This window comes from Bos javanicus, chromosome 7 (genome assembly GCF_032452875.1).
Source record: "Bos javanicus breed banteng chromosome 7, ARS-OSU_banteng_1.0, whole genome shotgun sequence".
Lineage (NCBI taxonomy): Eukaryota > Metazoa > Chordata > Mammalia > Artiodactyla > Bovidae > Bos > Bos javanicus.
In genome coordinates, this window is record NC_083874.1 from 49,730,515 (window position 1) to 49,745,188 (window position 14,674).

Sequence of the window (14,674 nt, forward strand, 5' to 3'; positions counted from 1 at the left end):
GCTTCAAGAGGGACGGGACATATGTATGCCTCTGGCTGATTCATGTTGATGGTATGGCAGAAACCAGCACAATATTGTAAAACAGTTATCCTTCAATTAAAAATAAATTTTAAAAAAGATCCTACAGTTCTTAAAGGAAAAAAAATCCTTCTGAAATATCTTTACATTTGAGTCATTTTATTTTTTCCTGGATTATTAGTAGCTTCAAAATTAAGGCCTTTTTAAATGACCTTTATATATTTAATTTGTATACCTATTTGCGCATCTGACAGCTTCCCAAGTTACTATGCACAGCACCTATTTAACAAGTAGATGGTTTTTTAAGAAGAAAACTGGTGTCTCAAAAGCGATTGAAATATCTCAGCTACATGCTTCAGTTTGTTCTTTTCTCCATCCTGGATTTTGTTTTCCCCAGGAAGGGAAAGTGGTAGTTCATACATTCATTCTGGTCTCCCCAGGATTTGGTGGAAAGGTTGCAACATATTCACTACAGTTCATTTAGTTCTGTGCTATAGTGGCCATGTAAAGGGACATGGCATAGTTAAGCCATAGTGGAATGTTAATGGTGGTTGTAACACCTAAGCTTGTTAGACCTTATAGGCACATTTTCAGGTGTAATATGGCATGGGGCCTAGAAAAATCTAAAGGTAGTAAGCAAGGCTGGCTATCATCTGAGAAAATACTCAGATGAACCAGTAAGGCTCATTTCTAAGCTTATGCCTTCTTTGAGGGGAGAGGGAAAGAAAGCAAGGTTATAGTATGTAACATTCGAGTTTCTTACCCAGTTTTAACATTTTTAGGATGAAATAGGTAACATTAGGTAAACCAGAAAGTTGTCTTTTGCAACCAGAGCGAGAGGGTATCTTTGAAAGAAATTTGGGAATGCTGGTCTATTTGACCATTATATTCTATTAAGTTACTTAATCTTTGCCTCAACTCTTGTCACATTCAGTTAATACAAAGCCCGTCAGCCATGTGTAGGCGAGGTAAAACAAGAAGGGTCAAATTGCTGTTTCTGTTATCTACCAAATGTATATTGTATGATAATGTGTTGCCCATCCCACAGCAAACTTTTTAGTCCTACTTATGAAGGTATAGGGTTTCCCAGATGGCGCTAGTGGTAAAGAATATTCCTGCCAATGCAGGAGACATACATAAGAGACTCAGGCTCAGTCCCTGGGTGAGGAAGATTCCCTGGAGGAGAGCATGGCAACCCACTCCAGTATTCTTGCCTGGAGAATCCCATGGACAAAGGAGTCTGCCAGGCTATGGTCCATAGGGTTACAAAGAGTTGGAATGACTGAAGCGACTTAGCATGTGTGAGGATACTGACTGAACTCAAGTCTCCCTGGGTTTTCAAAATATTTTTCTTGAGAATTTCTTTAATATCAGGTCCCCTGTTCATCTCTGAAGTCTTCCAGCAGCATCTTGGTAACACTTCTTTCTAAAGTTCCTTATCCCCAGCTTTACCTGATGGCAGTATAGTGGATGACAGGCCTCATTTTCCCCTTTTGTACCTGCAGGTAACAATGCTGCTCTGTTCTTTTCTCTCTCTCTCATTGTCATTGGGGGAAAGAGGCTTCAGATGCCCATTCTGACTTGAATCTTATGAAATGTCATGGTTCTTAGTGTTTAAATTTTAATTTTCTAATGGCTGATGGAGGCATTGTATTGAACTAGACCTTCCTATTAAATTAATCGGAACGTCCTATTTCCTTTTAAATCGTTCTTAAATGTTCCCTTTTAAATAGTCCTTAAATTGGATTTTATCCTCCGCTGCTATTCTCTTACAGCCTTACTCTAGATTAAATATAGAAAGTATTTGGTAGACAATATTTGAGGTTGTTTGAAAAGCCTTATATTTTCACTGATAACAGGAAAGCAGTAACTGATAATATGCCATGTAGATGACACACTAAGTCCTATGACTTTTAAGCATGTCTGTGGTCACTGGTTTCTCATCTTGTTCATGTTAACAGGTGTCCCAGGGTATGATTTGAGAATGGCTATGAGGGGAAACAATGAGGTGCCGTGGAAGCACCCCAGAGGGACACCTAAATGAAACTTAGGGTTGGAGGTGGCCACAGGGAACTTATACAAGGAAATGTGATACCTCATCTAAAGGATAGGAAGGAGTTAGAAGACGGATGGGAAGAGTATTCCAGGTAGGTGATAGAGAGCTTGGCATGTCTGAAGAATTTAAATGTGTGTGGATGGATCATATCTTGAGTGACCAGAGGCAGTGAAGTGATGGGAGTGGCTCGGCTCTGGCAGGTTGAGTGTGCAGAATTAGGAGAAGGAACCCTCTCGTAGAAGAGCCCTGAATGGATCATGCAGAATCTTCAAATTAGTGTATTTTTCACCCTGGAAGTATTGTGGAAGTCTTCACTTTGTGTTTTTCCCTGGAAGCACTGTGTTTAAATGGCAACCCACTCCAGTATCCTTGCCTGAAAAATCTTAGGGACAGAGGAACCTGGTGGCTGCAGTCCACGGGGTCGCAAAGAGTTGGGCACGACTGAGCTACTAACACTTACTTACTGTATACCCCAAGTGTATACGGTTCCCTGAAACTAGTCTGACCAAAGGAAAAAGAAAGATACAATCAAAGTTAACCCATGATTCATGCCTTAAGCTTAGGTGGTTAACAGTGGACAATTATCAATAGGCTTGTGATCATACCCCAGTAAGCATAATAGAATGTATGATTCTATTCGGTTACACATATAATTAAGGTATTCTTTTAGGCGATGGAGAGCCCTGGGGATCTTCCTTCCTGGGGCCTGGTTTTCCAGTTGGTTTGTCTTTCGATAGATACTGGGCATATAGCTCAAAGTCCACAGTCCGGCCCAAGATGGAGTCCTGCTTTCAAGATAGATCCTGTTCTGTTTCCTCTTTCAATATCATCTTGAATGGTTGAGAGTTGTAGATTTGTTATAAGAGAATGCTTATTGTTTCTGAGGCAGGAGACTTTTTTGGAAGAGAAAAAAGTTTGTTCACTCAGAAGTCACCACCAAAATGGGTAAAATCCTCCAGAAAATTCTAGTTCTTAATACTTAAAAAAAAAAATCAATGCCAAACTTAAATGTAACTTCCTGTATGACTTTTATGTACTGCTCTGACCACTGTTAATGTCATTCAGAAGTCCTGTCAGGCCCAGCACAAGACAGGGTCTTGCTGAATTAGGAGTTGCTCTGAATTATTTTATCTCAGATAGAAACCTTCTGAGAAAGAATTACTGCTAGTCCTGCCTGCTCCCATGGATGCAGAGTACTCACTAAAGAATATCTAAATAAATAGAAGCAGGAGGAAGGTGAAGTGGCTTCCTCATGCTTCTCTTGAAAATGGGTTTTGAAAGCCCTTTTACTGTCTCAACCAAAACCTAGTTGCTTAGAGGCAGTCGCAGCTAATAACCTTTGTCTCTCATCTGATATTTACTTGTTGAGGAGGAGATTTATGTTGAAACCCAAACATGCCTTATGTTTTTCTTAGAATGCCTTTGTCACTGCTTAGCAGGGGCATACGTATCAAAACTGAGTGAGCCTAGGTGGTCTCTCTACTTGGTGGGATAGTCTCTCAGTTAGGTGGGAGCCAAGAATTTACTTAAATTCATTGGGCAACTTTACTTTGGTCTAGCCAAAGCTAGAAACAAAAGATCATAACAGCTTTAATCTCAAAGAGAAGATGTTATTTTACAGGTCAGCAAGCTTTCTGCTTTTCTCAAGCTTAAGTTTGTAAGTGTGTGTACTCACCTCTATTATAAATGATTGTAACTATAAACTTGCTGTTTGGACTGGTTCTTTGTTTTTTTCTTTTTAAAAGGATGCTTTGATTTAAAAGATGATCTATCTAGCATAACCTAAAAACGTCAGTAAATAACTGCTTCTGAACTGCGGCGCCCCCCCCCCCCCCCCCCCCGCCAATTAATGAGGCATAAGCCTCTATTTCCTAAAGTAACAAGAAAGACAAATTAATTTTTAAGATAGTATGACAAAGGATTAACAGATTCATATTGTGTGTTGCATCTTAAAGTGAATTTTGCTGTGTGAATGTAATTCCCTCAAAAGTCAAGTTTAAGAATTTGCTTTTATGTAACTTTCTAAGTAAATCCTTCTACCCAAATTGAGGACATTTCTGGCATTCAGTGGTTGCAAGTAATTAGGTGCTCATGAGGTCATTGAACTCAACCTTTGAGTTTCAGATAACATGTTTTCTGAAATAAATGATCTGTTAGAACCCCCCCCCCCCCCACACACACAGCTAGATATGACAGATTGTACTAGGTTTACTTCTAAATGAGTGCTTGAGTTTCTAAGAAATGTGCTGAGATTTTCCTGATTTAAGCATTAATTATGAGGTCAGTTTTTTTTTTTTGTTTTTTTTTTAACTTTAGCCACCTTTGCCTTAGATCTTGTATTTTGATCTTTAAGGTTGTCAGTAACTAATTATGCTTGTCAAGTTCTTTTCTGACTGATGCCCATGAATAAATCACAGTTCATTCCTAAAGGTAGAAGAAATTCTCATACTTCCTCAGTTTTTGTTGAGATTTTTTTTCTTAAACCCATTAATATTAGTGAATTACTTAATTTTATTGACAGTACAGGTAGAGGAAAGATTTGGAATGTGGCCCTGACTAGATTTGATAGGGACCATATCAATGTATTGGTTGTATTTCAACTTTTAATGTTTTGTCTCCTCCTCTCTCTTGCTGCATAACCTATATCCCTAAATATTCCTTCTCTTTTTTCCTAAGAGTCCAGAGATAGAGGCAGAGGGACAAGTATCATTGTCCACATTCAACAGATGGGGGATAAGGGAGAAATTAAATAACAAATGTTAAAAGGCACTCAGAAAGTATATAACTACATCTTCTTGGCTCTCATCTGCTATACTGACTTAGGTAGATGGTATATCTATATTAGAATACCTTGAGGGCACCCATGGCTAGAGGAACACTGGGTTAAGTTCCTTTGTCCATTTGTATCTCTTCTGTAATTACTACATGCTTTACAGAATGAGCCACATTTGTTGACTGGGCATCTTGTAAGGAAAAGCTTTTAATGTATTTCATAGTTTAACCTGATGTCTTACAAGGTATTTCTAAGCACATGGCTAGCCAGCTCTACCTGGGATGACTACCTTTGTCCCTTTTCTTTCAACTACCATCAATTTTGATTCTGCTTAGAATGTTCCCCAAGCAAATGTCCACTCAGCCCCCTGCCCTCTTAAGAAATGCTGATTTATATAGCATTATACTCTCTCAGAGTGGCCGATATGTTCTTTTCTATGCAATACAGTTGCATTAAGCTTAGCCTAGGCTTTTTGTGTAATCTTACAAAGCATTCTTATTTGGCCTATATGATATACAGTGTTAACTGAAGTAGTCTTATAAAGCACTTTTTTATTTGAGCTGCATAAAATACATTATTAACTCCTGTCCATTATGAAACATCTTTGTTTTAAAACATTGTTTCACATTGTTTTAGTGCCAGGTGCCATCTTTCACATTTTGACATTCCTCATATCTTAAGAGTTCATCAAAATCAGATATTACCTTTTCTTGCCTGCAGTTCAAGGAGAACTGGTTCATTAATGAAATTGTATGCTGAACCTTGTATTAAAATAGACATTTAATTTTTCTAGCAGAACTTTAAGCAAAAGTCTTGCCTTTTGGCTTCTCTTGTTTTGGCAAAACGCCCTCAGTTTCCATCATGAAATAATATGGAGCCTAAGAGTTGGGTTAAAATTAGGGTTTTATGAACAAAGCCACATGGTTCTCTCCTCACCCCAATGTATATCCCAACTTGGGGCTTAAAAAATTGATTTTTCAATGTTGATTTGAACTTAGTTATTGACTGCCATTAAATTTTCTTATAAATTACTACCAAAAAAAAGAAAAAAAATTACTACAATGTGCACCTCTTTCCTTGTGTTCCAGGCTGGACGTAAAGAAAGAAGTGATGCACTCAATTCTGCAATAGATAAAATGACCAAGAAGACCAGGGACCTGCGTAGGCAGGTAAGCTGAGAGAAGTGCTGATTGCTTTCCCAAGTTCTTGGTTTTGTTATTTTGGTTAAAATTCCAACAGATACTGGACCCGTATGCTTTCTTGAATTAAAGGATGACTTTTCACAGGAAATTTGACTGTTTTGTTGCTAATAAGCTTCTGTTAAATGGCTACTAAAATCTCCTGGGGACCTGGAGTAATACAGTCCTACTGGAATGGACTGAATAAATTATGCTATAAAAATGATGCTCAGGTAAGAAAATCAACTTAAAATGACTTGGGGACCTCAGAAAATACCCTGAAGGATCTTGTGGTGTTAACTTACAAACAGTAGAGATAGAAATTGAAATTATGTATTTGACTTGCCCCTTTTCTGATTTTGATTCTTGGTGAAGATGTGTTTCTAGTACAGATATGCAGAGTATAGTTATTTGGGGCTCTGAATTTTCTGAGTTTGTAAGTATAGACGTCTTTCTCTTCATTTAATGTTAAAGAATCTCATTAACATTTTGGGAGCAAATTGAGTATTAATCTTTTAAAAAAAGATAGGATTGAATTCGTAAAGCAACATTAAGACTTAAAAAGAAGTTGTAATTGTTGTAATACAAACAATTTCCATACTTAGTGGAGAAATATTTTATTGTTCATGTCTGGTATATAGCAGAATTAAAGATGGAATGTAGCTACCCATCATCCTTTTAGTAAAGTAATATCACACACGGTTATAAAGATAACTTTTCAGTTTTAAGGTTCATAGTGTGCTAACCCTGTTCAGAAAGTGCTAACACCCTCTCCCTTCTCATTTTTATTTAGCCAATTAGGCCAATTATATTCCAAGGCTATGTGCTAATTCAACCTAGAGGTCATTTCTGTTTAGTTTTTTTTTTTTAACACTCCTTTAAGATAGAAGCTTTAGTTTTGTAATTCCCAAGAAAAAAGGGTTTTATTTTGAAAACTGAGATTCTGTTGCTGAAATGCTTTAACTGTAGTATAAGCTGTTATCTCCGCAATTGTGTTTCCTGTGTTGCAGATTATATAACTGCATGGCTTACATGAGGGGTTCTCATATAAGTGCAGCCAAACTGTCATGAATTTCCATTAGATTTAGAAGTGCAAGAGAAGAAAGCAGTCTAGCTTTTTGGTAGAAACAAAATCAAATTTTTACAATTTAATTATTAGCTCCGCAAAGCTGTCATGGACCATGTTTCAGATTCATTTCTGGAAACCAACGTTCCACTTTTAGTATTGATTGAGGCTGCGAAGAATGGAAATGAGAAAGAAGTTAAAGAATATGCCCAAGTTTTCCGTGAACATGCCAACAAATTAATTGAGGTAAGTATGTTAGCCGTTTTATTAACTATGGGTAACTTGGTGGAGTGTGGTGATTTTTAACCATATTATTGAATCAGCTAAAGAATTTAGGGACTCATGTTATTTACAATATGTGTAAGACAAAAGTCTTTTTCATAATTACTTAAACATCTATCCCAAACTACCATTTTGCTAAGTTTACGTTAATTATGTACCTGATTAAATAAAAATAGTCCCTATTCCTGGAATCTTAACATTTCCACTTAGTTTTAATGCAGATACAGATAGATCATGACATGCTTAATCTCAGAAGACACTGTAGAAAATAGTGGCTAGAAGCTGGAGTTTAGAAGTCATACTGCCTGGGCTTGCATCTTGGCAAGTTACTGAATCCCTTTGAATGCCATTTCTTTTCCATAAAATGAGAATATACTAATGATGCCTATCTAAGTATTATTTTGAGATTTAAGAGATGATGTGTGTCAAGTGCTTAACCCTTTGCCTGAGAACAGCCTCCCCTCCATCACCCTTTTATAAAACTAAAGAAATTGGGAACTTCCTGGCCTTCCAGTGGTTAACACTTTACATTTCACTGCCAACGGCACAGGTTCAATCCCTAGTTGGGAACTAAGGCCCCACAAGCCATGCAACACAGCCGCCACCTCCTGGCCCTAAAGAAACAGCCCTAACATGCTACTAATTAGATATGTTTGAGTAGTAGAAATCTGTATGTTATTGTCTGTTTGTTAAGGTGACAAGAAGAAAGAGTAAGTCGCTATTTAATTTCCAGATAAGTTAGGCTTGCTCCTACCTTTTGATTACTGAAATTATATTACTGTTTAATTGATTCATTATTACTATATTTCAAAAGTTTGACACATAGTAAGTATATGGCAAGTTATTTAATTTTGTAGCCCAAATGTAAAACACCTAATATTTGGAAGAAATATTCTATAGACCATTTGGTAAGTTGGTCATTATGTAACAACAGAAAATGAGCCTTTTATGTAAAATGTGTGTCTTGTACACTTGGATTTATAGTGATATTAGGCCAGGTTAACACTGTAAAATAGTCTAAGGAAAGCATCAGTTATTACATTAAACATGTTACTAATTTTACATCTAGTTTTCTTTGAACATTGATCATTATCCTTAACTGAATTAATTATGTACAAAATATGTAGGTCAGTCTTCTATTCAAGTTAATGATTCTGGCATTTGGTCCAAAGGCTTGCAGTTTGTGTCTCCATTAAGCATAATCTTTTCACAATAGTTGTATGACTGCATGAGGTATAACCTCCAAATATACAAAGATTGTCTTCAGGAAGCCAGCCTCCCGTAAGTAGCCTGCATCTCAGAAAGTGTGCCTGTGAGATAGGAAGCAAGGATGCTGCCAGCCCACAGCCTGGGGTAAAAGGCTACTGTAGTGGCATGGGAAAGGGCATCTGAAAGGGTGTGACAGGCTGAACCTTCAGGGCAGTCCTGGTCTGTTCTTCAGCTGGAGGAAGGTCACTTTTTAAGGACTTGGTGTACAATCCTCATCCTCTCCATCCAGCAGAACTGACACTTGCTGAGCATCTACTGTGTACCATGTATGGACGCAATATATGCAAATACAGTGTACATTCCTCATTTCTCAGGTAAGGAAACTGAGACTTAGGGAAGTTAAGTAACTTAAATCCCTCTTACACTGAAGGCTGTGCCACTCGGGCTCACTGGTGTAGTAGACAGCCTCGTGCCCAAGAAGAAGCACTAGGTGGGCCTGGTGGCTTTGCAGACCTTACTCTAGGAACTCTGTCAGTGCTCATACTTTTTATTTCATTCTGAACTAACCAGGCACCCAGTAGTGTTCAGAGTTTGATATTCCCTGTCACAGCTCACTTCTGACTTGTTTCTCACCTCTCTCCCCTCTCAGTGACCTCCACCCCTACCATCCCCCACACATAATATATGTATATTAAACGACACATGGCCTAAGGCAATGGCACCCCACTCCAGTACTCTTGCCTGGAAAATCCCATGGACAGAGGAGCCTGGTAGGCTGCAGTCCATGGGGTCGCTAAGAGTCGGACACGACCGAGCGACTTCACTGTCACTTTTCACTTTCATGCATTGGAGAAGGAAATGGCAACCCACTCCAGTGTTCTTGCCTGGAGAATCCCAAGGAGGGGGGAGCCTCGTGAGCTGCTGTCTGTGGGGTCCCACAGAGTCGGACACGACTGAAGCGACTTAGAAGCAGAAGAAGAAACCAAAGGCCTTATAGTACCATTCTGCAAACATTTAAATTACTTCATGGTAATAGAGGTACTAAGATAAATAATTGCATGTGTGCATAAAAACAAAATGAATTTTTAAAGTGTTTGTTATAGAAGCCTCATATTCCTGATTCAAAGAGTAACTTGATACTTCAATGACAGGCCTTCTCCTCCCCACACTAGTACTTTTGTATTATAATGAAACACTGAATTAGAGAGAGACTTGTTTTAAGCAAAGGTAAAATACTCCATTGTGATTATTTTGTTAATCTCCTGCCATCTTCCTTTCTTTCTATTAATTTCCCCGTCTTGAGTGGAATAAATGTCTGCAGCCAGCTTTGGTTTTAGGGCCATTTGCTGTTTTTTTCCTGAGGGTTTGGAGGAAGTGAGAGTGCTAAGTGAAAGTTGGGAAGGGCTGGTGTTGATAGGCCTCTGGCAGGAAAGGAAGGGCTCAGATTCTGCAGCCACTGAGAATTCTGCCAGATTCTTTTGTTCTAAAATAATACAGTTCTGCCACTAACTACTTGGAATTAGGATAGACTCCACAGGTAGAGGGCATAAAGCCCAGTAAGATTGAGCTCATTGTAGATGCCAGCTGCAAATTAGGGGGTCCCTATCCCATCTGTACTTCGGACCCAACTGTGTATAAATTTGAGGATTCCCATGACCAACTCACTCTCTGTTCACAAGACTGCCCTCATTACAAATGCCAGCTGCAAGTTTGGGGGTCCCCAGTCCACCCAATCTTCGGATCAGCCAGCTACAAATTTGGAGGATTCCTTTGGCCCACTTCAGGTTCAATAATTTGATAAAACAGCTCGTAAAACCAAGGAGAGTGTTCTCCTTATGACTCCCATTTTAGTGTAAAGGATGCAAATCAGGACCATCCAAATGGAGAGACATAGAGGGTAAAGTTTGGGAAGGTCTCAGAGACAGTGTTTCCTGTTTTCTCTCAATGGATCACCCTCCTGGCACATCGATGATTCAGCTGGGAAGCTCCACTGAGTTTCATTGTCCAAAGATTTTATTGAAATTTCATTATGTAGGTGTGATTGATAGGATCCCTTCCTCCCCTAGATCTAGGTTTTTCCTGAAAGCCTCAGTCCTCTAATCACATGGTTGACATTGGCCTCCTCTTCCTGAGTTGTCTCATTAGTCTAACATGTAGTGGCTCACCTCGAGTTATCTCGTTAGCATAAGTAATGAGTAGCAAAGACAGTCCTCAAATCTCCTAAGAATTCAGAAGTAATCCAGTGCAAAGACCACACTCTGTGTGTGTGTGTGTGTGTGTGTGTGTGTGTACACACAACACCTCCCCATCTTGAAGGTACATGGAGTATATGGTTTTCAGTTAGCTTGCTACCCAGCCATAAACACCACACAGGGTAAGTGAGACAGGGCAGATTTGTGTGCTGCAGCTTTATGTTGATCCTATTGGTGGCCAATTACCCAGTGATTTACCGCTTGTCTTATCTGGTGTTCCTTGCATTGTTCTACTTTTCGCTGGAGGTTTGCCCTTATGGAGCCTAGTTTTCTGATTGAGTCCATCTCTTCTCTGTGAAGTAAGAGGTCCTTTCTCATAGAAGTATTGATTGTCCCTCTGATGTGTAAATCCCATTCTGTTTAATACCCATGCATTGACACTTAACCTTTCTTAGACTCCTTCAGCAGTGGGAGACTCCCTTTTTCCAGAGGCATCACATTCCACTGGTGGATTCTCTGGTTGTAGGAATGGGGGGGCCACAGTCATCTTCTCTGGAACTACTCCTGTCCATCTTTTTATTGCTGCGCACAAGTGAATTGAGAGGAGCTATAAGTGTAAAATACATACCTGATTTCAAAGATATAATATGGAAAAAGAATGTACTTAAAAGATATCATTAACTTTTTAATTGATTACATGTTGAAATGTATTATCTTGAGTTTAAATACTTTTTCTAATCTCACCTCTTAATGTGGCTCACATTGTATTTCTGTTGGACAGCACTAGTCTGGATGATTTCCTCAGGCCTTTGAGAGGCTCTCTTCATTCTGCCTCTTCTCTGAATGCTCTCTACTAAAGTGCCAGCCCTTGTCAAACACTTGCTCCATGGGTGGGTGGATAGACGGAATCGGACTGCCAAAGCTGCCATTGGGCAGTAACCTCACAGTCAGCCAGCTCCAGGGTTTGCCTTCAGAGGTGCTGCTGCTCAGGTCCATCTTCTCAGTTCTGGTCATTGTCGGGGCAGTTGGGTTTTTTTGGACTCTCTCTGTTTTTACACTCATCCAGAATAAACTTCTTAGATTCAGTCTAGTGTTCTATTTGTCAGGACTGTTGGTGGCTTTACTGTTAATATTATTGACAATACCTTCCAAACTAGTCATTTCTTTCTTTTTTAAAAAGTAAGCATATCTTTTCTCCTTTTATCCAATCTGATGTTTATAAAATACTGTCTGAGACAAGGCATAGGATAGAACCTTTCACATTGCCACTAGAAATCATTGTGTTGATTGTACAATTCTTTGTATATAGTTTACTGCTCAATCAGTTACAAATTCCTTAATTTTTGTCCCCCCAATAAAATAATGTAAAAAAATGCCTTAATTTGGGATGTCATGTAAAGTTGCTTTGAATGTATTCATGATTTCTGAGTAGTATTAGGGATAGCATTCACTGAGAAATGGGAACCTTTTATGGTGCCTTCTCTGTACACCACATTTTGAAAATATGAGATTAGTTTGAAGAATAAAAATCATATACTGACTCTTAAGATTTTAGGAGCAGAAGTGAATTTCTCCAGCCCCTCTGTGTGGGCATAGTATTTGGAAGGTTGTGTGGTGCCTGCTGCCTACCAGATCCTTATTAAATGACTTTGTGATTTTACTGGAAAAAGCAAATAACAGTGTTTGCTGTGTGACTGCTCTTACTTTCTCAGGGTCTGACTAAGACCTCTGACGCCTCACTACAGTTGTCAGTGGGATCTGTTAGCTCCACACATGGTATTGAGTTCCTTTTCTTATGTGAAGGGCACATAGAGGTTGTGCGTCTCAAGGCCAGTGAGTAGGGGAGCAGGAGCTAAGGGTCAGTATTAATGAGCTGGTGACCCTTCTCGCCACCGTTTTCTTCTGTTCTGGAGCATAGCACTGAGGGCTTGTCTTTGATCTGTTTATGAAAGGGCATGGCTATGCTTCATAATAACAGTAACACCTTTTCTACCTGATTTTCTCCCATATCAAATTAATGATTTCTTTATGTTGCTTGTCAATTTAGTGTATTGAGGTGAAAAATTTGTTTTCTGTCAGAAATATTAACCTTTTTGTCATTAGTGCAACATCCACGTGTCCTTTTTAATTGCCTCATTCTTTGCCTACCTCCTTTGCTGTGAGCAGCTTAATAACTAAAGAGGAATCAGTTTTCCTTTTTTAATTTTGCTGTCTTCTGGGTCCTTTTTCGATTTCACAAATTGAGAGTGAAATAGGAAAAATATAAATCATGAAATCTTGCCTATAAAAACTATCATTTAGTATCCCTTTCCCCTCAGTCCCAGACATTGTATTAAAACAGGCCTCTTATTATAATGAACTTGCTACAATAAGATAGTATTTCATTCATTGTCTTGTGAATTAAGAACCAAAAAGTAAATATAATTGGTACAATTTTGAGCTGGATTATCATTATTTGCTATGCCACTCCCCCAGTCCCCCCCACCCCAGGTCCAAGTATTTCCCATTTTCTGGGACTTCATAGGGTATGGCTTTATTGGCTTGAAACGTGTATTTTAACTGCAAATTGAGTGATCTGCATTATAACTTTTATTCTGTGGTGTGCTGATAATACGCAGGAAAGTGACCTTGAAGAAGCCTCTGTAAGGAGCATTTGAATTAAACAAGGACCTTATACTATCTACCTGTGACATCTTGGATATTTTCTCAGTATCTCAGTACAATACTGTAGGCTGAAATTCTTACAAACAGCAAATCAAATGAAGCTTCAATTTTCTAGTACTGTAGGATGTTTGCATGAAAGCAGTGAAGTATTCTTGGGGGAGAATGCTGACCTTGAAATTAGGAACAACTTCCTAAGCATACTGAGCTTGATTTTCTCAAATTTTCAAGAGTGCAATTTCAGATAAATGGGGTGTGTAAGACAAAAGTGTCTTGCATGTACTGTTTTAACACCTTAACCAGCTTTTTGGGCTGAATTTAACCACCTACTCAAATTTTGGGATGGTCAGGTGAAGGTGATGGATGCATTTTGTTCTTAAGAAGCATTGAGAATCTTTTCTCTTAGGGCCTTGGTAGGAATGAGAAGGAATCACTCTGCTTCAGAAAAGAGTGTAATCCTGTTGCCTGACCAGTAGAGTTGATGGACTAGTGTTTAGGCAGGCACCATTCTTAGCTTTACTTACTGATTATTCAGGAGGTTAGACAGAAATAGGGAACTTGTTCAAGTGGTCCATATAGTAACACGTAAATGGAAATGATGACAGTTTCATCTGAGTGGTTATCTATACATGAAAAAAAAAAAGCTTTTTAAAAGTATCAAATAACAAAACTGTCTAAAATAGTTTATGATGTTTTAGTAAATTCAAGTTCTAATCCTGTTACCGGAGATCCTTATATTTATATCCTGCCTCTTCTTAAAATTTGATTTGGTATGGCTCATTTTGAACAAAAACATAAGATAAGGCAGATGTTGAAAATCATGATGCAGATGAGAAGTCATACACTTCTCATCTGAACTATAATTGCCATGCTTGTGTTTCATTGTGGCATTGCACTTCCTGGTAGCATGGAGGAAAGGAAGAAACACAATTGGTTGTCTAGTTTTTGTCTTTAGAATGGAGGAAGTATACCCACTTTTTCATGGGAAATAAGCCTATTGTAAAAAAGTAAAAAAAATTCCTAATGTGGCACTTTCACATAAGGAACAGTGAATGAGTTAATAGATAGGGCCCTCAGTATTTTAGTAATAAATGTAGTGGCAGGTACCATGCATTTTCTTCCCCCCTTGTACATTCTCTCTAAAAAGGCAAGGTCATAACATTCAGTTGACGCCAAGTTGAGTCCAGACATCTGTTATTTGTTGAGGGGCTAACCCAGCACTTGTCCTTCAGCCTCCCT

At 38.6% G+C, this 14,674-nt stretch overlaps 1 protein-coding gene across 5 annotated transcripts in view; it reads left to right on the forward strand.

Moving 5' to 3' along the window:
• The window catches only part of CTNNA1 (catenin alpha 1), a 343,160-nt gene that overhangs the window by 288,520 nt on the left and 39,966 nt on the right, over positions 1-14,674 (forward strand). For all 5 annotated transcript variants that reach the window (XM_061424652.1, XM_061424653.1, XM_061424649.1 and 2 more), the window contains 2 exons: positions 5,936-6,016; positions 7,185-7,337. In XM_061424652.1, the coding sequence (XP_061280636.1) occupies positions 5,936-6,016; positions 7,185-7,337 (234 nt within the window). The remainder of the gene's footprint in view (positions 1-5,935; positions 6,017-7,184; positions 7,338-14,674) is intronic.